The sequence below is a fragment of the Phlebotomus argentipes genome, unplaced genomic scaffold (genome assembly GCF_947086385.1).
Source record: "Phlebotomus argentipes unplaced genomic scaffold, Phlebotomus argentipes genome assembly scaffold_18, whole genome shotgun sequence".
In the NCBI taxonomy this organism is placed as follows: domain Eukaryota; kingdom Metazoa; phylum Arthropoda; class Insecta; order Diptera; family Psychodidae; genus Phlebotomus; species Phlebotomus argentipes.
The window spans coordinates 5,072,914-5,094,991 of record NW_026776177.1 but is presented as its reverse complement, the minus strand read 5'-3'; the positions used below and the strand labels follow the sequence as shown (position 1 = coordinate 5,094,991).

The window sequence follows — 22,078 nt, the reverse complement described above, 5'->3', positions numbered from 1 at the left end:
CACGCTGGAGACTCGTGTGACCTCACATTTGATGAATATCGCGCAGCATTAGTGGTGAAAACCTTGGAAAATTCGATTGAGAGTGTCTGCAGAGTAATTTACGGGCCGCTGTCGGTGATATTTCACGCGATTACCATTCAAACAGTCTTGCAATCTTGCGATGTTGAAGAAAAGCGCCTGAATGCAGACAAAGTGCAGTGCAAATCTTTCACTTTTTCTTTCAAATGAAAGTGAAACGGCGAGAAAAAGTCCGCCAGATGCCTTGGCAAAATGCGCAATGTCGCAAGGGAAAATCCAACTGGACTTTTCATATTAGTCACTCTCCTCCATGTCAATGCAATTTATGCAAATATGCTGCACACAATTGTCTTTCGATGATCGAGACGTTTGATCTGCACATTTGCATATATCAATTTGTTATTCATATTTTATTGTTTGTTTTACTCAACGGACACATGGATTAAATCAACATTGGCCAGCAAGGAAAGAGTGATTTAGCATCTTTTAGTGCCCACAATTTGGATTCTGCGTCCCATTCGCCAAAGTCAGCGAAACGCATGAAAAATTCATCAAAGTAAAAGGATAATGAGAATATTAAGCAAATATACACATTTTACCCAGACACTTTCCAATCTGGCGTTTATCGTGAAGAATTGTCCATACATTGTTTGGTGAGCAAATAGAAGAGGAGAAAGAGATGCAATTTAAGACATGTCTTGCAGAAAATTATGATGGCATCTCAGCCAACATTCGATATAAATTTATTCAGTCTTTTTGTCCCACACCTTAGATAAATAGCAAGCGTGAAACACAGAGAGAAGAGGCGTCAGGTACAGCCGGAGAATTTGCTTAAGACCTCAAAATCTTCCTGCTTCACCAGTGGCACTCAAAGAGGCAAAATAGTCAAATTGATGGAAGGATTAATTCAAGATATTTATTTTCATTACACTGTCTCGCCAGTATTTTTCACCAGATTAGCAGCAGCACTGCAAACTGCACGAAAAGTGACCATTTCCATCTTCAAGAAGCCAACAGATCAATTGGCTGATAGCAGAGCTGTGATGCTAATGCTTCTAAATATAGAAATGAATTTATCCCGACGCTATTTTCCTCTCTCTGTCAAGTTAATGAGCCAAAAATAAGCCGATCGCGACATTTGCACAACATTTAAATTTCATCTTGTTCAAGGTTTAACCTCCTAAAATTCAAATTTCTGACTCATATCCACAGCGGAGCATTAATTATTAATTCACTAATTTCATGTTAAGCATATTTTTTCCGTGTTCATATAGGCTTTAACGATGAGAAGGTCCGTGGCGGATTCACAAACGATCGTCTGCCTTGATGTCATGCACCAAAATGGATCTCACAATCAATTTTTGCCACCCAAAATGTTGTGCACACGCCATTCAGACGATACATTAATCTCTCGATTCACCCAAGGATTAATTCCGGCGTCTCTTAATGAGTACAAATGGATTTTTTCAGGCTCAGTCATTTTTTTTATTAATCTTCTGCACAACCAAAAAGTCTACTTCAAAACGCAACGTCTTAATCTCAGACGAAATGCGCGGGAGTTCTTTGTTCTGCACGTGAAATTGCACAGCAGCAGATTATTATTGGCTGAAGACGCGGGACAGACTGTAGAATAAACTTTTGATTTTTAATAAAAGTGAAGCATAAAATGACAACAGCGACACGAGACATATCCCTAAAAGCCACGACAGCGACGAAAATGGATTGAAAGAGTGATACTTTGCCTCCCTCAAGACATTGTGCAATCGCCAATATTTATGGACATTGTCTTGGCGAGGCAACATGCCGAAAAGAAATTCACCCAATTGTATTTATTGCTTCTTGATTGCATTACACCATTTTCTTATGACTTTCTGATTTGCCACTTCACACATCGCGCAAACACACACGAAATTCTCTCTCTCTCGTCGAAGAGATGGAAAAAGATGTGTATATATTTTCCTTCACACCATCGCAGAAAGCACTCGAAGATGGTGTACTTTGCATGGGTAAAATGTCACGTATCGCTTACAAATTGGCAATATCGATTGAGTAACAATCATCATAATAGTGGAGTGCTTTATAAATATTGTTTGGATACAAATAAAATGCCACAAGATTACCCACACTCCCTGGGCTGATCTTCCACTCTTCTGTGCACTGGCATGAATTGGGATCGTCAACGCGCGCGATATCGTGATTTTTCACCCAATCTGCCCATCTCCATCATGATCGTATTTGGACACAAAGTGCATTCCAATCGTGTCTCCCCTCAATTTTATAACCTTCCCAGAACACCATCTCCAGAGGTGATCGCGCTGTGATCATGAGAGTGTTCAATTGACGATTTATAGTGGCCCCAATTCGTAATGATGAGCAACAATACCGTTTGTGGCGGAAAATCCTTCCCCAAGTGCGCACTTTTCTCTCTCTCTCTCTCTCTCTCTCACCCAAACATCTCGATCCCGTGATTTATCTCCCCAGTGGAATCCATTCCCACTAATAGATGGTGTAAAACACGAGGGAGAGAAGAAGATCAAGATGCACACAATTGGCTACCATGTTCTCAAACCTCCTCCACAGCCGCCCAGACACCCGTGGACAACGCAAAAAAGTGTAGTAATTGATAATTCGCAAAAATGCTATTTTATAGCTCCTTTGTCATCTCCCCAGCCAACAATATTTATGTGATCGCGATCGCCTCTATCGCGCACCGAGAAATTTGCTGTGGCCGCCCTCCTGTTGCCTCAACATTGGCACGCACAGACACACCTGATTTATGTCTGCCCTTCTGCAGACACACAGCCACTTAATGTCCAGAAGGCGGCAAAGTCGAATAATTCCACCAAATTGATTTGATATCGTGCACTTCAACCCATTTTGTCATCAGGTTTCTTTGCATACAAACAACCAGAACATCGATGTTCCATCACACGACAAACCTCGAAAAAACGAAGTCCCATAATTCAGGGCGGTAAACACATAAATTTTTGTGATCTCATATGTTTTGCGGACTTCTAACTGTCGATCAGGAGAACTCAATGTCGCCGATGTGTCACAGTGAAGTCATCAATACATATTATTAGGCATTTTCGGTTGAGAAATCACTCTTATTGGCAATAGACAGACTTTTGGAAGGTAAAAGATCGCATTTCTTGCACACTGCGTGTTAAAATCACAAAAAGAACTGCAGAAACTGCAGAATTGATTATATTTGTTGCATATTTTCCGGTCAATGCCTGACTGATCAACTGGGAAACGTATTAAATCATACCCATATAGTCATATTTACAACGTCAATCAAGGGAAAGAAATCAATTTGATGAATACAGTCGGTCGGCGAATGAATCAATGAGCGCATCGCGAAGATCTGCGATGCCAGCAGATGAAATACAATTGAAGATCACTTTCGTGTACATCCAATGTGAATACAATGGGCAACAAAATTAATCCTCATTGCATTTAAACGCGATTTTTTTCTCTTTCTGTTCACAATCCCCGTTGACATACTATTTATGCTCCCAAGACATGGAGAGGAAGTGGACAAATGAGAGGCAAAACAATGTTGGGCGAAGCTTGATCAACAATTGCATCAAAATACCAACCGAAGAATATTAATAAATTGAAGCGTTGCGGTGGCGGTCGTCGCAAAAATGCAATTAAGTGACGCTTGAAAGGGAATAACGTGAGTAATTTACTCAAGTGGAATTTTAATGTCGCCTTAAATACACCCCTTTTGCACCCAAGATCATCGGCAAGAGATAAATTCAACTGTGTGCGATGGGAGAGACAGGACAATACTGGAGAGTTATTCTAGAAACCATGTCACAGATGACCTAGACATTACTCTCATCCCTCTCGCCCAAGATTCTCACGAAGATCTTCATCTCCTCATCTTCCCACCGCGCAGACGCGAATTTTATGGGAAAAAAGTGTCCAATCATGGGATCAAAATCAATTTTGAACAGAAAATCAGCAAGGATGCAAAGGAAAACATCTTGAGAGTCACAATATTAATGCCAGTGAAGTGATGCAGACGCTTTTTCTATGCCATCTGACCACCCAGAGTCCATCCTCAACACCCGTGCTTTCAGCGCTCAGCGTGAAGCTGCAGCAATAAATACTGTATCGCGATGTATCGCCTCTATTTAGCACATTATTTATACGATCGCAATTATTCATCACATTTTTTCTCCAGGTGGGAGAGAGGCTTCTTCAGCCCAGGCTTCAGCCCCACCAGCGGAGGTGCCATGAATAGATCTCTCAATTGAATATGTAATTTCGTTAAAGAGTGATTTGCAAAATCCGCCACACAACACTAAATTGCACTCCTCCAGACACACCGCGACTCCACGAGAGTCAGGGGGCTTCAAACTCGCCACCTTAACAGCTCAATTCACTGTCAGATCGACAGTCAATTGCCACGCCTAACAATTTATTGTCCATGATTTGAAGAGAAACAGAAGTTCATGATGAGAGAAAACTACCAAAATTCACATCAACCCTGCGCGCTCACCTTCTTCATCTCTCTACATATCATGTGAATCACCAGTGCAAGAATAGATTAATGATGGCAAGGAGGTGCACAAAAAAAGCCCATTTCAATTGAACCATCTTCTATCTGCCCGATTGATTTGCCGCTGATCGAGGAGAAAAGCAATACTCATGACGTCTCATCATTGGCCGTCCAAATTGATTTCTTCAATTCACAAACAATGTTCAAGTCGCGCACACCGAAATATTGCGTCGACTAGGCGTCTGTTTGTTATATTATAAAACTATCCAATTGAGAAATAACACTTTTTCTGTTCCACTCTTCGCCGCCCATCAAATTAGCGAGGAAAAATGCCTGGTGCGTTAATATCGAAATAATGGGTGAATTATTGAGAGAAATTACCAGAGTGTGAGTGTTGGGAAAAAAGAAATCGACTCACAGAGATTATGTGTAACAATTTCGAGGAATTGATTTTCGTCACGACCTTGCACTTTACCAATTGAGCGCAGCATTTGATTTTGTGTGGAATTTCAACCGAGCGCATTTCCCCAAAAGAATATAATTTCCTCATTCGCATCAATTATTATTCCTATAAACCATTGGAATGCGTTAAATTGCCCCACGGATTGTGCAGAGTGTTTTATCAGCAACACCCAACAAAAGTCCGCAAGAATACTTTATGCCTCGATACTTAATAAAATGTTTATAATGAATAAAAACGTTGGAACATTGTCGACAGCGCGCGCGGGTGAAGGTTAATTAATAAATTTTCTTGGAAAGCACCGCGACGAAGACATCTCTTCAGCTCAAGTGCACACATTCGTCGTGTTGCCATCAAAACAAAAAGAGTCAATATGAGAAATCTTGACAATGAAATACTGTTCATAATTCATCTTGTTTTCATTTAAATGATGCTTGATGCACAATTGAAGCGTGTAGAAAAATTTAATGGCTCACACATCAATGCGATGTTTTTTTAATTAAAAATTGTGTTTTCTACACTCATGGGAGGAGGAGGAGGAGAAGATAAAAAAAGAAAGAGTGTTTTTATGGAAAATAGTTTCTCTTTGTAACACTGTATCTCATGCACGCAGTTCTTCTTTTTTTCCAGCCCAACCATCAAGTGCGATTTTCATTGATATTGTTCAGTAAGCAACAAGTTGAGTGCATTTCAGGAGAAAATCTTCAAGCCACAGACGCAGAAGATTATCGCAGAAGTACAAGCAACAATGCAAAGTCATTTAAATCCCAACAACACCAGCAATTTCTGGATGTCGCCATATGAAAATCAACACAGAAAGATGACGAATGATCTGAATTTTCACGACAATGTCCACACACGCACGCTAAAAGACATTCCAATTGGAACCTGCTCGCTGACAACATCTTGTCTATTTCTCCTTCAACACAGCACACCTGACCTTATCGTGCGACCATCTAGTATTAAATGAAATGTCTCGTCTCACTGGGGATTTACGCCAAAGTCGGGATTACAAGAAGCCCCATCGCCAATGCTCATGTGGCTGAAGGTGTGGAAAAAACAATAAATGAGGGTGTATTTCTGCCTACAAATGACTCAAAACAAATCCCGAAGAGATAAACCACTGACAAGATCAACGAATGGTTACAGAAATGGAACGGCGATGATGGAAATCATGCAAAATTCCCACAAATTGAAATTCCAAAGAGGAGTTTCATCTTCTTTTTTCTCCCTCTTTCCACTGTTGCTCCTCAAGAGCCTGAGGGAACTTTAGACGCCGATTAGCCAAAAATCTCATCTCAAACCCTTTTAGCTAATTTATGGGCATTGATTTGCCCGTCAGAAAAAAAACCGCGACTTGCACAATTCAATTTTCAAGCGAGACAAATGAGATGTGATTAAAATTCTTGCACATTGTGAATCTTCTTCTCTTTTTTCTTTCATTTTGGGGAAAGTAAACATTGTGAAAAAAGCTGTTAGATTGACTTAATTTACACCGAATTAACCCATTAACGTCAATCACATCAAATGCATTCCACACACGCGGTTTATTCCACTAAATATGTATTGTGCATCCTTAAGATAATGGAAATATTACTCAATTAAGCCATTCTCTGATCTCTTCTTCCTAAATCAATTGCATAATTGACGTCTTAGAGAGATCAGAAATCAATTTTTATCGCATTTTGCATGGCACACACTGTGTCGCCTAGAAATTTCAAGTGTTTCGTCGCTTTGGAAGTCATTCTTGACCTTCTTTCGATGATGTGTTCTTTTTTACACCCTCTCAGCGGTTAATTTGCATGAAATCCCAGCAGTGCGAGACCTTCTGCAGCCCAAGAAAAAGAGGTGTGAAAAGCACCACGATGGACAACGTGAGTTTCTGGGAAATTCCAAGCAGAAAAAAGAGCTGCGCCTTTAGTCAAAAAGCCACAGCCGCGAGAATCACCGTGAATTTGCCAGCAAATACTCAACATTATTGAGACAATTAAGCCACCCACTGAGAGTCAATGACACATGAATGCTCTTCTTGTGGAATTTTCGGCTGAAGAGTCAGAAGTAAAAAATGTATCGTTCATTGACATTGGTCAGTGTTGATTTTGACAAAGAACCACCCGTCAAAGGAGTCACAAAGGTACACAGAAATTGCATTCTGCGACTTTTAGAATGATAAATCATCCGGGAACTCACCTTCGTTCTCGTCTCCTCTTATACGTGCCGGTCTTTATCGTGCGATACAGTGACATCATCTTGAAGCAGCCGGTGAAGAGTTTTCCAATCCGCGACACGTTCCTGCGCACTTTCCACCAGAAAATACCACCGTCTTCACCTCTTCCACTTGCCCACCTTCTCCCCTCAATTTTTGCTCCAGATAAGCACCACCACACGGAGAAACTCTCTTTTTCCACTTTCTTCACTCACACTTTATCGCCACAGCACTCAATCACCAGCAAAGTTAAGTGGCTAACAACACAATTTCCCGAAAATTGACCACCGCACATGCAATCTTCATCAATTCACTGCGCCTCCGCCGCCGAAGTCATCACATACAATCATTATCTGCAGTCGCAACTGATTCTACGGAGTACCTGGAAAAGGACAGAAAGGCAGCCATTAAAGCCGAGGCTTATGCAAAGGCACTAATCTCAGTGTCCAATTTGGCCGAAAATCAAGAGTCTTTTTCAATTTCTGAAGTGGCAAATTACAGATGGACAGATTGCGGAATTGTCTTTTATTGCCTCTCTCTCCCTCTCTCTCGCCTCGTCAATTTGTCCAAAAATATCACCATTTTTCCCTCTAATGACGCACTCGACGATGAAGGCACGCTTCACTACATACTATTTTAATTACCACATTGTCCAGCTGCACATAAATATGAACTTAAGTCCCGGAAATCCAACTAACCGCGCAGCTTTCCTTCCCACCGTTCATATTTTCAGTTGGCATTTGAAAGGGAAGTTTCTGTCCGCCGGAGACAGACAAGGAGGAATTCAGACGTAAAAGATTCAGAGCGACACAATTCTCTCTTATCAAACCATTCTAGTTAATGTTCAACTCTAGTCAATAACGCGATATCACTTATGAATGCATAAATTGAGAAAATTACACCTTCTCAGGTCAGTCTGGTGATCTGCTGGACAAGTGTTAGTTAATTGCCCACTAAAGGCACCTCTTGTAGTCCGCAATCAATTAATATTCAGCTATTCGATTCGTACTTGAACGACTTGTGGGTGAAATCGCAAAAGAGGTGGCATAAAGTATGCGCGCTGCGCCTCAAGCTAAGAGCCGGAGAAACTCTGCACGGAAAAGTTTAGAATCGATAAACCCACCCATAAGCAGACAAATGGATACAATCAGGTGGAAAAATGTGGTTTTTTCCTCAATTTCCATACACACCGAATTGCTTTTTATGCCTCTGCCAATGTAAATGTTGTTTTCAATCCACCTAACTTGTGTCTATGTAAAATTACAAGATGCTTTTATGTAATAAATGTTTACACTAGAGCGATTCTTTGCACAAAAATCCCAACTAATTAGTTGTGTTTTGTATTATGAAAGTCCGCAGATTGTTGGGTGGTTTTTTCCTCCTCCTCCTTCTTCGGTTTTGTCCCAAAAGGCAAAAGCCCCTGAGCAAATTCAGTTCTTTTTTTCGACTCTATTTGTCCACCATTTGTGTTAATTTCAAATTATGCCAAATTGAGCCGAATCAAACGGCTTTTATACATCATCGAGAGACGAGAGAGAGAGACAGAAGAGAAGAAAAAAAAACAGAGTGTGATCAGAGGCAAAAACAGTGTCATGACAATTATTCAATGATCACTGGGTCTCCATGTCTTGGAGGTATTTAAAAACCAATAATTTCAACATGATCTGGATGTGCGTGAAAAGGAAAAACTTGAATGCCATGAACAGAAACACCATTCTTGTGTTGTACAGTGATTCCCAATCGTCTCACAAACTGCCTTTTCTACTTTTTACCACGCCAATTAAAATAGCTCAAATAAGACGGAAAATATTTCAAATATGAAATATTTCTACTCTTCCATCATTTGTGCATCTTCTTACTCAATTCTTGTGCAAATCTCCTCACTTATTCCACTTTATTCCTTTTCCTACAATCGCAAAAATTGCAATACAACATGCTGAGCGTCATCAACATCGCCCAGTGACAGTTTCTAATTAAACATTTGAACAACAAAATCCGCACACCCACAAGGTAAATAACCGCTACAAACATTAGGTTGGATATAGAATCGTGGTGAAGAGGCACGCGAAAAAGTGTGTGGCAGGAAATTGAAGGTCGAATAGTTGGAAAGAAAAAGAATTCACCGTTGCCACACTAAAACCATCACGAAGTGCCGACTTTCAGGTGAGAAAAGGCGCGAGTGAGAAGGTGACAAACTAACCCAGTAAATCGTCGAATCTCTTCATTGGAACATGAGCGTTGAATTGGAATTTCTCAATCATTTTCACCCAGAGTTATTTTCACCTCAATTCACTCACTCGATCGCTATTGTTTTTATATACCTGGCCATTTAATTGGGGATGTAACTTTGCGCGTGAAATTCGGACATTGCATTTGCTGGTATTTCTCTCTCTGCTCCCCGTTTACCTTTTTCCCAAGGGGGAGATAATACCGTCAGGAGTTGTGTACAGATCAGCAGGGATACTTAAGAAGTGGAAATGATCAAAAACCTACAATATTCCCTTTTTTCATGCTTCTTTTACTAACTAATCATCCCGATTCTTTTGATTTCTCGTGGTTTCTACGTTGAAACAATCGTAATAATCTTTTTTCTAGGTTATGTAATGAATCAAGAACAGATTTAGGAAATATCTCGAATTCTAGCACAACAATTCTTGTGCTCAAATCGAAGAGATCACATTGGAAGAATTTGCATCCATTAAATATTGCTTTTCTGAACCTTTGATACCAAGAAAACTCTGCGAATTGTGTTGGAATCGAACATAACCTTAAAAATAATAATTCAGACACGGAAAATGTTTCTTTAGAACACTTTCTGAACAATTTCGACTATAAATCAGCAGTTTTGAGTTCATTAGCAAGACACAAGATATGATTTCGTGAGTCCTTAAAGATCTTCCAGTGATATTTTGAGGTTATAATCGAAAAAAAGACGCTCTAAAAAGCGATTTTAATTGGATTCTTGCAGAAATATCGGATAGAAACTTTAGAGATTAATTATGATTTGGGAAAGTGTGAAAACAGACTACAAATTTCACGTTCTAGAAGTGTTCGGAAGTGATGTACAGATTTAAGGCATTTTATCTCTCCCTTGCCTTAGTCATATCAGAAAGATTGGGTGCACGATGTTCGATGGAAGAAATAACTTGAGCTATATTATGCGTGATATTGCAAAATGTACAACTTCGAAGAAGTTATATATAACTTGTATTTCTCCGGCAAGAAATATTTGTTGCCTATGTGGAAATTGTTAAACTGTGGCAATTCACATGGATTGCCCATTAAGAAATTAAAATGGAATTTTTATTTATTTATGTGCGCGTCCAATTGCTAATTAATATATGTGTTGCTCTGTTTTTTCGAAAGCACCACCAACTGTCCCATCGGCCGAAGGAGTGTTGGCAAATTATTTAAGAGGATGATTCAAGTGGAGAGAGTCTTTTTTTTCTTGCCGATCTATACCAAATTTATTCGCCGCATAAGCACTTTTTTTCACTCTTTAGCTCTCACTTGACGTCTTAACAAATTTTTAGTGGGTGGCCTAGTGAAATTTCTCTTCATGCGCGAAGGACTGGCAAAAAATGTGTGCCAAAATGGGCAGAGAGTCTCTTGAATGTTAATTGACTAAGCCGAGGATCTTCCAATCCAGGTCCTCGAGAAGCAAAAAGCTGATGAAATTTCACTCACTTCAGCAAGAGGATTAATCACGTTTCACCACTTTTTTTCGCGCTTCCACACAAGAAAAACCATCAATCAGGGCGCAAATTGATTCAATTGACACCATTCAGTCTTGCAGGTGTGATTTTGGAAATCTCTTCGTCAGCAACACACTTTAACCAGAAGACTTTTCCACACTCTAACGCTAATGACAAAGCACAATCACTGAACAGCGAATTTCCCTGGGTGAATTTCCCACACGTGAAAACGGCCCGAGAGGAGCTCCAGAGTGTGCGCGCACAGTGAGTAGCCAGCGAAAATTGAGAGTCCGAACGTTCGAAATTGAAAATACACCCGATTTCACATAATATTTACTGAGCTGTGTAATTTTTTCACATACCTGCCTTGCCAAGTGCCGCATTTCGTGGTGGAATTCACTCTGCACGATGACTCCAATGAGTGGGGCGCTCTCGACTATGACAAGCCTGCCTCTCATCCGCGATCATTCCGCTGGAAATCTCCGTCCACGACGCATCGGCGGCGCACACGAGCGCCCTTTCACTTCTGCGCCGCGCATCCGCACGAGTCAAGGGCGCATCCTGACAAAAATGCCGCGAAAGTTCAAATTAACCTCCTCGCAAAGCGGTCCAAATGACACACATTTCCCATGAAATCGCGCGCGACGCGACTCATCGCGAGATTCCCCAGAAGCCGCAGGCCTTGACCCACTTCGGCACACTCACCAGTTTATTGGAGCAACGGCATCGCGGAATCGCAGGCTCATCACGATTTCTGCGGTCATTCCGCGGCTCCGCCATTCAATTTCACTTTCGTTCGCGCGTCGCCAGCAGAATTAATTGACTCTCTGCCGTTTCTGCACACTTTTTTGTGCATCTCTGTTGCGAAACATGGCGAAATTGTGTCTTTTCTCCGCCACTTTCCACCTGCCAACCATTGCTGCATTTCTTTTTCGGTGTACATTTTCCTCTTCTTCACCGAAGATCGTCAATTGTTTGAGAAGTAACTCTTCAAATGTAGTCTTCAACGAACGCGCGTTTTAAGAGATCTGTTTGCGCCATCTGGTGACTGGGTGATCCTGTAAAGGTTTTAGCTGTCTTTCTGGTTTCTTATCAGAAAGATTCTTTTCTTATTCTTGTAGGATTTCCAAGAATTGAAATGAACGCAAAGGTTACTAAATTCATGTCTTCACTTTCTCATCCTCAGATAGTTTATAAATAATTTTATCAATTTTATCACTTATTGTGATCTTGTAAGAATTTGTCGCCGCGTAGAAAATAAATATTTTTCTACACCATTTCTTGCTATAAAATTTGAATTTGAGGAAGGAGGAGCTTCAGCAACTTGTCCCGGGCGGCGCTGCAGTTCCAACGGCGATTTGAGTCGGCTGGCTTCGTCTCGAGTGTTTTTAGTCAATTTTCACCGCAAATCGGGAAAATTTTAAGTTATTTTAGTGAAATTATCATCGTGCGGCGTCCCAGGAGTGACCGTGGTGTGTGAGCGCCGAAGAAAATCGGGAAATGATGAGCAAATTGTGCATAAACATGAGCGTGAAGACGGTCGAGAGTGTCCGTGGTGGGGGTAGATGTGACATTGATGGGGAAGACTGTCAACGGGCGCAGTTTGTGGAGCTCCAAGACGAAAATATGCCCCCGAAGGTGTCTTCCACAGTGACGGCAGAGCTGGAGAAGCGCCTGGACTCGCTGCCCATCGAGGGGCACATGAAAGCGCGCGTGCGAGCCTACCTGAACAGCAACTCGGCGTCCGCACGAGTGAAGGCCATCCGGGTGATCAATTCGGGCCGGATGGACGTGATCACGGCCTACGATGTGCCCCACGGCTCGCAGGAGCTGGTGACGGAGGAGGAGCGCCGCCAGGCCGAGCGCCCGCCGCCAAAGTTCCGCGACGTGATGGCCAACGTGGTGGTTTACGTGGAGGTGCGCAGCGGCCGGGACGACAGGACGAACAGCATAAAGACGGTGATCCGGGACATGGGCGTGAAGGTGAACGACACGTTTCTCAAGAACACCACGCACGTGATCTTCCGGGAGGGACGCCTGTCGACGTACAACAAGGCGAAGAAGTCCAACATCCCCATTGTGTCCATTTTGTGGATTGAGGCGTGCAAGAAGAGCCTCAAAATTGCCGATCCCGAACGCTTCCGGCCACATGACTTGGAGTGCTATGAGAATCCAGAATTGTACAAAATCAAGGTGACTTTTATTGGCACGACAAACTGAGCAAGTCGCTGAAAAAGTGTGATTTTTTTCTGTTGCAGAGACACAAATTCATGAATATCGACTGCGAACGGGAGCGCAAAGTGTCCTCCAAGTCTCTGCTGGAGAATCCAGCGTCCCCAGCACTGGCCAGAGTGAAGCAACTGTCCAAGACCAGCATTGGCACTCCCTGTGATACGCCAGAGACGAAATTTATCAAGAAGTAAGGCAGTAATCAGTTGACTTTTGTTCACAAACACCAAAAGATGCCACGTTCAAAAACCTCTACAAAGATCAGCTTAAGGCCGATTTCTCACCCTCCTTTTCCCTCGTTTTTCAGCATTCTAGTCGCTCCCGGGAGAGGCGAAAAGACTGACACAGCAACTAAAAAGACTTTAAATTTCGATGACACGTCAGTAAATTGCGCGACTCCGAAGAAAGACACTTTCACGAGCACTTTCACACCGCGGCGATCGGCCAGGAGAGCGTCTTGCACGAGTGCCCAAGTGGACACTCCCACGTCCTTCAAGCCCCTGAGAAAGTCCACGAGCATGGAGCTGTCGCTCCTGGACAGTCACTCGTCGGCCAAGATGGACTTGAAGCTGGACAACATCTCGGAGAGTGACGAGATGGAATTGACTGAAATTGCACCGAAGACGCGAATGACGACGCTCGCCGTCGAGTCCATGATTGAGAGCCCAAAGATCACGAGTGAGGAGACAACGGTGGCCAGCAATCGCTGGACAACTGTCAATGGGGAATCGGAGATGGAAGTGATTAAGGATGATGTAATTACGCCTGAAAAGCTCATTTTCTGCTCTGGAGCTGCGCCAGGAAGTTCTCGGCGCTCAACAATCTTTCAGCACAGGATTCAGATGATCAGTCAGAGCGCCAAGGTGGAGAAGAAGTCCTCGCCCAAGAAGACAAATACTGTGAAGGAGTACGAAGATGTGCTGAAGAAGTCTCCGCGAGAGGCGGACAAGGCGAAGCCTCGCCGAAGAACTCTGTGTCCGATTCCCAAAGTCGTGGACTATCCGGAGGCGAAGGTGGAATCACAGCCGAAGCGCAGGAAGCTGTTCCACCAATCTGCTGTGACTGAGGTGATGAAGACGCCAAAGCAGCCTGTCGAGATGTCGAATGTGGCTAAAAATACACCCAAAACGCGGCCCAAGACAGCCCCAAGGAAGAGTGTGGGCAGCAAGAGGGGCAGCATTCTTGAGTTCGAGACTGTGGCGAAGGATCTGCCGAGTGTGCAGAAGTCGCAGCCGAGTCTCGTGGTCACGAACATCAGTGGGAAGGACAGGGTGATCATTGAAGAGGTGAATTGACTGTAGTTTTTTAGTAGAGAGAAACTTTCCAATAAATGACTTTATCATGGGAAATCCATCTTGTCTTCAGGCCGTGGAGAAGCTTGGCGGCTTCCGGATGGCCAGCAGCGTTACTCGGGACACTACTCATCTGGTCACGGAGAATCCCAGTCGCACGCTCAACACGTTGCGTGCTCTCATCCGTGGTGTGTGGATTCTCAGTGTGGACTGGATCAGGGCGTCTGTGGCGGAAGACAAGTGGCTTCCGGAGGAGTCTTTTGAGCTTCGCCACTTCGCGCCTGCCGTGACGGTGAGAAATCCCTCAAACACCCCCTCAAGAACTCCCCGTTTGATGAACGAAATCCTCTCCAGGTGAATCGCTTGGAGCGCCAACTGCTCGGCAGAAGCTTCAAGATGAATCTGCTGAAGAGTGGCTCCATTTATGTCTCCCGGCGCTGCTCCGCCGCGCAAGACATCCGTGAGCTGATCATCCTCTGCGGAGGAAGGCTGGTCAGCAAATCGCTGGCCCAGCACGTCCTGTCGCCTGTGGACACTCAGCGACCGGCTGACGCCACTTTGCTGCATCCCAACTGGATCGTGGACAGCATCCTGGCGAGAGAATTGCTCCCGGAGAGTCAATATTCAGTGTAAACACTCGTCAGCGCCTCCAAATTTTTATTTTATTCGTAAAACACCACTTTTACAAAAGACATGGTGAAGAGTTTTTTATGCCTTTGCGCGCGCAGTCCAAATTACTCAAGATTTACTCCTTACAAATTCTCTTTTTTAAATATTTCACAAGATACAAATTTTTTATTCTCTGGATAAATTAATTTTTTTTTCATCAACATATTCGCGAAAAAATGAAATTTCAAGCTCTGAAAAATTAACCCCGGGAGGATGGGAAACCAAGAAGTTAGTTGAAATCCAAGGAAGTGTGAAATAAAGTTATATAAAATATATATATGCTGTTTGTTTTCTTTTTTTTATCTTCATTTATCCTCTTCTTTTTCTCCCCCTCAAAAACTGTTCTCCGTTTCTATTTTAGATCAAAAAGTAAGAAAGGAATGAAAGTAGCCCGTCCGCTTTTCGCCGGAACTCTTTGCGATGGAAAGTATGGTGCTTGAGTCGGAGCCACCATGGAGACACGGCATCGTCGTAGCGCCCCACGCGCACCACCCGCCTGCGCGGGCGGACGGCGAGGGCTCCCGGTTGTGTGGCTATCGTGCAATCTGTCGGCTGGTGGTGTTGAGCGTGGTGGCTGCTGGCTAGCTACTTCTTGGCCTTGGCGGCCTTCTCGGCGGCCTTGGTCACCTTGCCGCCGGCGGCGTCCTTGAAGTTGACCGCCTTGATCACACCCACGGCCACAGTCTGCCTCATGTCACGCACGGCGAAGCGTCCCAGCGGCGGGAACTCCTGGAAAGACTCCACGCACAGCGGCTTGGATGGGACGAGGTTCACGATGGCGGCGTCGCCGCTCTTGATCGCCTTGGGGTTCTCCTCGGTGGTCTTGCCGGAACGGCGGTCCACCTTCTCCTTGATCTCAGCGAACTTGCACGCAATGTGAGCCGTGTGGCAATCCAGCACGGGCGTGTAGCCGTTGGCGATCTGGCCGGGATGGTTCAGCACGATCACCTGGGCCGTGAAGTCGGCGGCGCCCTTGGGTGGGTTGTTCTTCGAGTCGCCGGCCACGTAGCCGCGGCGCAGCTCCTTCACCGACACGTTCTTCACGTTGAAGCCCACATTGTCTCCGGGCACGGCCTCCTGCAGCGCCTCGTGGTGCATCTCCACGGACTTCACCTCAGTGGTGAGATTGGCCGGGGCGAAGGTGACAACGGTGCCGGGCTTCAGCACGCCAGTCTCCACACGGCCCACGGGCACAGTTCCGATACCGCCAATCTTGTACACGTCCTGCAGAGGCAGACGCAGGGGCTTGTCAGTGGGCCGAGCGGGCGGCAGGATGGCGTCCAGGGCGTCGATGAGGGTCTTGCCGTCAGCCTTGCCCTCCTTGCGCTCGATGGCCCATCCCTTGAACCACGGCATGTTGGTGGAAGCCTCCAGCATGTTGTCTCCGTGCCATCCGGAGATGGGCACGAAAGCCACGGCGGCGGGATTGTAGCCGATCTTCTTGATGTACGACGACACCTCCTTCTTGATCTCCTCGAAGCGGTTCTCACTGAATGGCGGCTCGGTCGAGTCCATCTTGTTCACGCCCACAATCAATTGCTTCACGCCCAGCGTGAAGGCGAGCAGAGCGTGCTCACGCGTCTGGCCGTTCTTCGAGATGCCAGCCTCAAACTCACCAGTACCGGCGGCGACAATCAGCACGGCACAGTCAGCCTGGGACGTACCAGTGATCATGTTCTTGATGAAATCACGATGTCCAGGAGCATCGATGATCGTCACGTAGTACTTGGCCGTCTCGAACTTCCACAGGGCAATATCGATGGTGATACCACGCTCACGCTCGGCCTTCAGCTTGTCCAGCACCCAGGCGTACTTGAACGATCCCTTGCCCATCTCCTGGGCCTCCTTCTCGAACTTCTCGATCGTACGCTTGTCGATACCGCCGCATTTGTAGATCAGATGGCCAGTGGTCGTGGACTTGCCAGAGTCGACGTGACCAATCACGACGATGTTAATATGGATCTTCTCTTTTCCCATTGTTCAAGACTTGTCTGCAAAACACACAAAAAACAGGTAAACTCTCGTTAGACGCCAAAAGCCTGACAAATTTCCCATCATCGAATGATAAAATGGTATTCAGCTTCGTAAATTTCCACAAGAGTTTTCTTCAGTAGCAGAACTGACGAAAAAAGACTCATCATTTTGTGAGGTTATGTGAGGCCACTGCGGATTCGCGTGTTGTGTACGTCAGGCCACCTCATCAGCGGCCAATTTCCGGACTCGAGAAATTTCCATCGCGACACTCCCCCTATTTCCGTCCCGTAAACCCGCAATTTCCCCCCCAAAAGCCGCAGTAAATCCCCGCAATTCCCACCCTGGCGCCCCCACAGAGGCCAGCGGAGCCCGCCCAGGCGCAAGAGCCCCCAGAAATGGCAATGCGGTGTCCAAGATGGCGACGCGTTCACACCAGAGCCCCAGATTGAACAAAGGGGAATGCCAGAATGCACTCAAAATCGACTCATGGCCGCCATATTGACTCGCCGGCACCGGATTTTTCCAGCTTTTCTCAGCCTCCCCGCGACTTTTCACACCACTCACCACTCACATTCCATCCCGCCGATCCACCCCCGCGCGATAACACTCCAGACATCGCTCAATATTGTGAAATTCAGCTGGAAATCCGCACGAAAGCCGCCATTCACCGGGTCACCACGTGTCACATTCGCGCAAAGGTGACACTTTTCCACCCATTTCGCCCCCATTTTTCCGCACTCCGCCACCCGTGAAGCGCCCCAGAGCCAAGACAACAAGTCTGGCAAGGCGCAGAATTCATTTTCAGAGGAAAATCCCCAGCAGAACACCGCCAAAGTCACCTTAAACTATTTGCCACGTGCCACAACCATTGCCCACTCACTCCGGCCCACTTTTCACACCGCTTTTCCCCGCGAAAATTCCCAAATTTCCGCCGCCCCACAATCAGAAGCCACAGTGGCCCCCATAACTAACAGTTTAGCACACATTTTAGGGGAGAATTGATCAAGATGCACTTACAATTCAGCTCAGTCGCGAGAGAACAAACTACCAGTGTTGTCCGGTGGATAGACTCGAGGAAAGTGAACGAGAAATCGGCTCCGACGCAGCAGCAACGTTGGCCAAAGTTGGCTCGGTGATTTTCTACGCGCCGATTTCTTCGCTGTTATACAGTATTTTACGACACTTTCCTTTGCAGGTCTACAAATGTAACAGATGGAATTTCCCACAGTCTTGCCTTAATCTTTAATCTCACCTTGGCGCACGCCGTTAAGGCAATCAGGTGAAATAATAATTCGCAATGTGCGGAAAAAATTTCTTTTATACCTCAAAAGAGTGTTTCTATCTTATCTTCTCAAAAAATCAATTTAATGTGTTTGCACATATTGCGAAACACAGATATTTGGAAGCCAAACAAAACAATCTAATCTAATTATTATATTACATTTCTCTCTGAATCACATTTTTCTACTCCGCCGAAGTTTCACAATTCCACGAAACTGTGCTACAACTCTTCGGACAGCTTCGGCAGCCGAGCCGATCGCATGGCGATTTGCTCAAATTTGGGCAATTTGCGCTCACTTTCCCGCCAAACGGTCACGACCACGCGCGAAACTCACACTCGTTATAAAGCCATAAAACCCATAAAATTCTTATCAAATTCCCAGCAATTCTTTTTTCCACCTCTCGTGCACACGAAAGCAATCAAAATACCTTGCACGAACACACAAGTGAAAATTAATTTCACAGCTGATAATAGCGGCACTGTGTGTGTCATCAACAATTTCATGACTCTTTTCACTCTCAAATCCAATGAAACGCTCCAAATTACAAGCATGATAAAATGCTCCAGTTGCCCCATCAGCTCCGCCAGACCACGTCGAATAGCGCCGCGGAAATTGTTCCATTATTTGTGCACGACAAACGAGTGCCAGAAGATGGAAAACGAAAGGATTTCGCGTTCAGTGATTCTGTACATATTTTGCCAAATAAGTTAAAACCGCGCTCAAGAATATCTATAAATCTCACTACGTGTCATCCCCTCTCCAGCTTTCTGTGGACGTTTGTCTGGGAATTAGTGAAAAAAAATAGAAAAGAATTATCTGTATTTACATTTTCCACACAATTGCGTAACGACTTTCCGTTTCGTGTGAGTTTCTGCTCATTTTTGCCATTTTTTTTACACTTCAACTCGTCCGTTCCACTAACTAAAAGTGCCAATTAAAACACTCTAAATTTTGCCGAAAACAATGCTCTTCGCGGTCTTCGCGATAAATTGATAGCTTTCGGCCAAGGTCGCTGTGAAAAGTTGGGAAGTTTAAGGTTTTCCCGTGGCTTATCAGCCAAGAAAGAAGACACACACGTTTTCCGTCTGGCTTCGCGTCAGCTATGCTTCCGAAATTAGGTTTTCGTGTCAAATTCATGCAGTAACATTTTGATAAGAGAGGAGTTTCATGGTGAATTGAGACACAATACCGGCCGGAAGTCAGCTTCCCAGCGATTTTCCAGTGAAAAATTTCGTCAGCACACAATCATGAGATCAGTTGAGAACTGATCTTCGGCTGGGAGACACTAAAAATCTATCGCAGCAAATGACGACTTTTCATGGCAACTCGTGAAATCTGGAAATCTCTCACGCGTGAAAAACAGTGTCTGGGAGGTCTGGGAAGATTTATTGTCAGTCGCCAGTTCAAGGTGAGCAGATTTTGGACAGAATCTCTCAACAAATCTTCCATAATGCTGACTTGCTGCCTAAGTTGATCATCAGAACGCGCGGGTATAAAAGAGTGTCGTCTAAGCTGACAAGATGCATTATCTGTGGAAGCGTTTCCTCGTTCTGGCGGTCGTGATGTTCCTGCTCCTGTTCTTCATCATCTACGGCATCCTGGGCACCAGCGCCAATCTCACCAGTCCCCAGGTTGTCTCCGATAAGGAAGTCCTCCTCGTTCACGCCGTGAGTATTTAGACAAATTCCTCTTCTTTGCCTCTTTTCCCAAAGTGCGGACGATGGCTTATTTATGCTAATCCCACGCCCTCATCTTCCCAGTGAATCTCTCACCAGGCAAAATGATAAATGTACACACATCATCATTACTGCGACCAGTTTTTTTCTCTCTTCGTCCACCACAAAAATATGCTGTGATTAAAAACTTGATTTTCATGGAAATTGGCGCGCGCGTTCAATGCGATATGGAAAGATTGTCAGCATGTGAATAAAAAGCGCGTATAGAAATCTTCCTGAAAACCAGAGATTTTGTCCTTAAAGGAACTCAAAATCTGCAAAATATTTCTCACACTAAAATCCCTTAAATCACAAAAAAAATCTAAACTTCAACTCTGGATTAATATTTGGTTCAATATCATAATAATTTCTACACCGTCGTGAAAACCAGAGTAAATCTCTGCCAGTGTCTTTTATCATTGGCGTAAGAAGAGCTCATTTCGCGCTTCTTTGCGTTATAAAAGCCTCCAGGACGCAATCTTTCTCTTCACTCCATCACAGATCGAGATGCGTACGTTTGCTCTTCTCACAGTCCTCTTGGCCGTTTTCCTGGCCAGCGAGGCCAAGTTCACACCGCCGCGCGTTTTCGGTTCGCGCCGTTTTGGCGTGCGTTTCAAAAGTAAAGCCTTTGCCGGCCGTGAAGATCCCAACAAGGAAGTGGTTCAAGTGCACCTGGTCAGGCTGTTCAAGTGCCGCGTCCAATTGTGATCCATCTAACGACGGTTCTGTTGTACTTTCGCAGCTCTTCCGGCACGGTCATCGAACTCCAGCAGACACTTATCCCAATGATCCGTACTTCAATGAGACCTTCTATCCCTACGGATGGGGCCATCTGACGAATCCCGGCAAGAAGAACCTCTTCGAGATGGGAGAATACCTCCGGCGGCGATATGACAGTTTCCTGGGCAAGATTTATCAGCCTGATTACATTCATGCCCAAACGACTGGCGTCACGAGAACGAGAATGTCCATGCTGACGGTCTTGGCGGGTCTCTGGCCACCGAAGGACACTGCCATGGAGTGGAACAGGAAACTAAATTGGCAGCCAATCCCCATAGAGTCAGAACCTCTGGACAAAGACACTGTGAGTAGTTTCAGAGATTCAGAAAACAACACTTTCCTCAATATGAATCACCTTTTCAGCTCCTCTTGGTGAGAACTCCCTGTCCAAGATATTCCGAGGCAGTGGAAGAGGTGCTCAAGACACCAGAAGTTGAGGCAGCCGTCGCACCCTACACAGAAATGATGAAGGAACTGACAGAGATCACAGGATTGGACATCAAGACGCCAGATGATGTCCAGTCACTCTTCAGCACGCTCAAAGCTGAGGATGAATTCGGCCTGAAGCTCCCCGAGTGGACCAAGAGATTCTATCCTGATCGTCTTCTGCCGCTCACGGAGCTCAGTTACATCTGGAACGTCCACACGCCGGAGATGAAGCGCCTCAAGGCGGGTCCTTTCCTGCAGAAGCTCACGAAGGAGTGGAAGGCGGCCGAGAGCGGAACGCTGGAGCCCAAGAATCGCAAAATGTACTTATACACCGGCCACGATTCCTCCGTCGTCAACGTCCTCAACGCCCTCGGCGTCTGGGATGTCCAGCTGCCGGATTACGCCATCATGGGCATGTTCGAGCTGGTGAAAGACATTCCCACTGGCGATTTCGGCGTGCAACTCTACTTGAGGAACTCAACAGCCGAACCAGTGCCTCTAACTCTTCCCGGTTGTGAATTCTTCTGTCCACTGCAGAAGGCGCTGGAACTCATCTCGCCAGTCTTGCCCGTCAATCGTGATGAGGAGTGTAAATCCAAGGATCCTAACTTTGTCACTCCTCCACCTTCTGGTCCCTAATTCCCTCCATGTATTACCGATTTTACCAATAAAGTATACACAGAGTGATGGAAATGCGAAGTCTAAGAATCTCTCAATTCACACTTTGCACAGCTGAGGCGGTCAAGTTGCCATCAATTTTGGCCGTTCAAGGTGAGCAAGGTGTCTCAACATTTTCCTTCGGTGGCCAAAAAATA

At 45.0% G+C, this 22,078-nt stretch overlaps 3 protein-coding genes across 5 annotated transcripts; 2 read left to right on the top strand and 1 right to left on the bottom strand.

The window, feature by feature from the left end:
- The first annotated feature begins 12,239 nt into the window (after positions 1 to 12,239).
- LOC132260265 (uncharacterized) lies at positions 12,240 to 15,096 on the top strand. 2 transcript variants are annotated; one of them, XR_009468359.1, is made up of 4 exons: positions 12,240 to 13,085; positions 13,151 to 13,311; positions 13,429 to 14,705; positions 14,768 to 15,096. XR_009468359.1 is itself a non-coding variant. In XM_059758275.1 (3 exons), exons 1-3 carry the CDS (start codon positions 12,393 to 12,395, stop codon positions 14,414 to 14,416), a joined length of 1,842 nt encoding a protein of 613 aa, XP_059614258.1. In that variant the 5' UTR covers positions 12,240 to 12,392; the 3' UTR covers positions 14,417 to 15,096. The 2 variants fall into 2 exon arrangements, 1 of the variants encoding a protein (XP_059614258.1); XM_059758275.1 differs by having other exon boundaries at positions 13,429 to 15,096.
- An 81-nt stretch (positions 15,097 to 15,177) lies between these two features.
- LOC132260266 (elongation factor 1-alpha 1) lies at positions 15,178 to 18,206 on the bottom strand. Its single transcript, XM_059758276.1, has 2 exons — positions 18,074 to 18,206; positions 15,178 to 17,073 (listed from the first exon to the last, which is right to left on the bottom strand). The coding sequence occupies exon 2, from the start codon at positions 17,057 to 17,059 to the stop codon at positions 15,668 to 15,670; it is 1,392 nt and encodes a 463-aa protein (XP_059614259.1). The 5' UTR covers positions 17,060 to 17,073; positions 18,074 to 18,206; the 3' UTR covers positions 15,178 to 15,667.
- A 501-nt stretch (positions 18,207 to 18,707) lies between these two features.
- On the top strand, positions 18,708 to 21,948 carry LOC132260267 (prostatic acid phosphatase-like). 2 transcript variants are annotated; one of them, XM_059758279.1, is made up of 4 exons: positions 18,708 to 19,747; positions 19,821 to 20,006; positions 20,797 to 21,138; positions 21,198 to 21,948. In XM_059758279.1, exons 2-4 carry the CDS (start codon positions 19,860 to 19,862, stop codon positions 21,900 to 21,902), a joined length of 1,194 nt encoding a protein of 397 aa, XP_059614262.1. In that variant the 5' UTR covers positions 18,708 to 19,747; positions 19,821 to 19,859; the 3' UTR covers positions 21,903 to 21,948. The 2 variants fall into 2 exon arrangements, with proteins under 2 accessions (XP_059614262.1, XP_059614260.1); XM_059758277.1 differs by having other exon boundaries at positions 19,810 to 20,006.
- Positions 21,949 to 22,078: the final 130 nt, after the last annotated feature.

Bases quoted from the DNA above. Each gene is read 5' to 3' on its own strand.
- LOC132260265 (XM_059758275.1), top strand. From the start codon at position 12,393: ATGATGAGCAAATTGTGCATAAACATGAGCGTGAAGACGGTCGAGAGT. The intron at 13,086-13,150 runs GTGACTTTTATT...TTTCTGTTGCAG, and splicing joins CAGAATTGTACAAAATCAAG to AGACACAAATTCATGAATAT. The intron at 13,312-13,428 runs GTAAGGCAGTAA...CTCGTTTTTCAG, and splicing joins GAGACGAAATTTATCAAGAA to CATTCTAGTCGCTCCCGGGA.
- LOC132260267 (XM_059758279.1), top strand. From the start codon at position 19,860: ATGCATTATCTGTGGAAGCGTTTCCTCGTTCTGGCGGTCGTGATGTTC. The intron at 20,007-20,796 runs GTGAGTATTTAG...GTACTTTCGCAG, and splicing joins AAGTCCTCCTCGTTCACGCC to CTCTTCCGGCACGGTCATCG. The intron at 21,139-21,197 runs GTGAGTAGTTTC...TCACCTTTTCAG, and splicing joins AACCTCTGGACAAAGACACT to CTCCTCTTGGTGAGAACTCC.
- LOC132260266 (XM_059758276.1), bottom strand. From the start codon at position 17,059: ATGGGAAAAGAGAAGATCCATATTAACATCGTCGTGATTGGTCACGTC.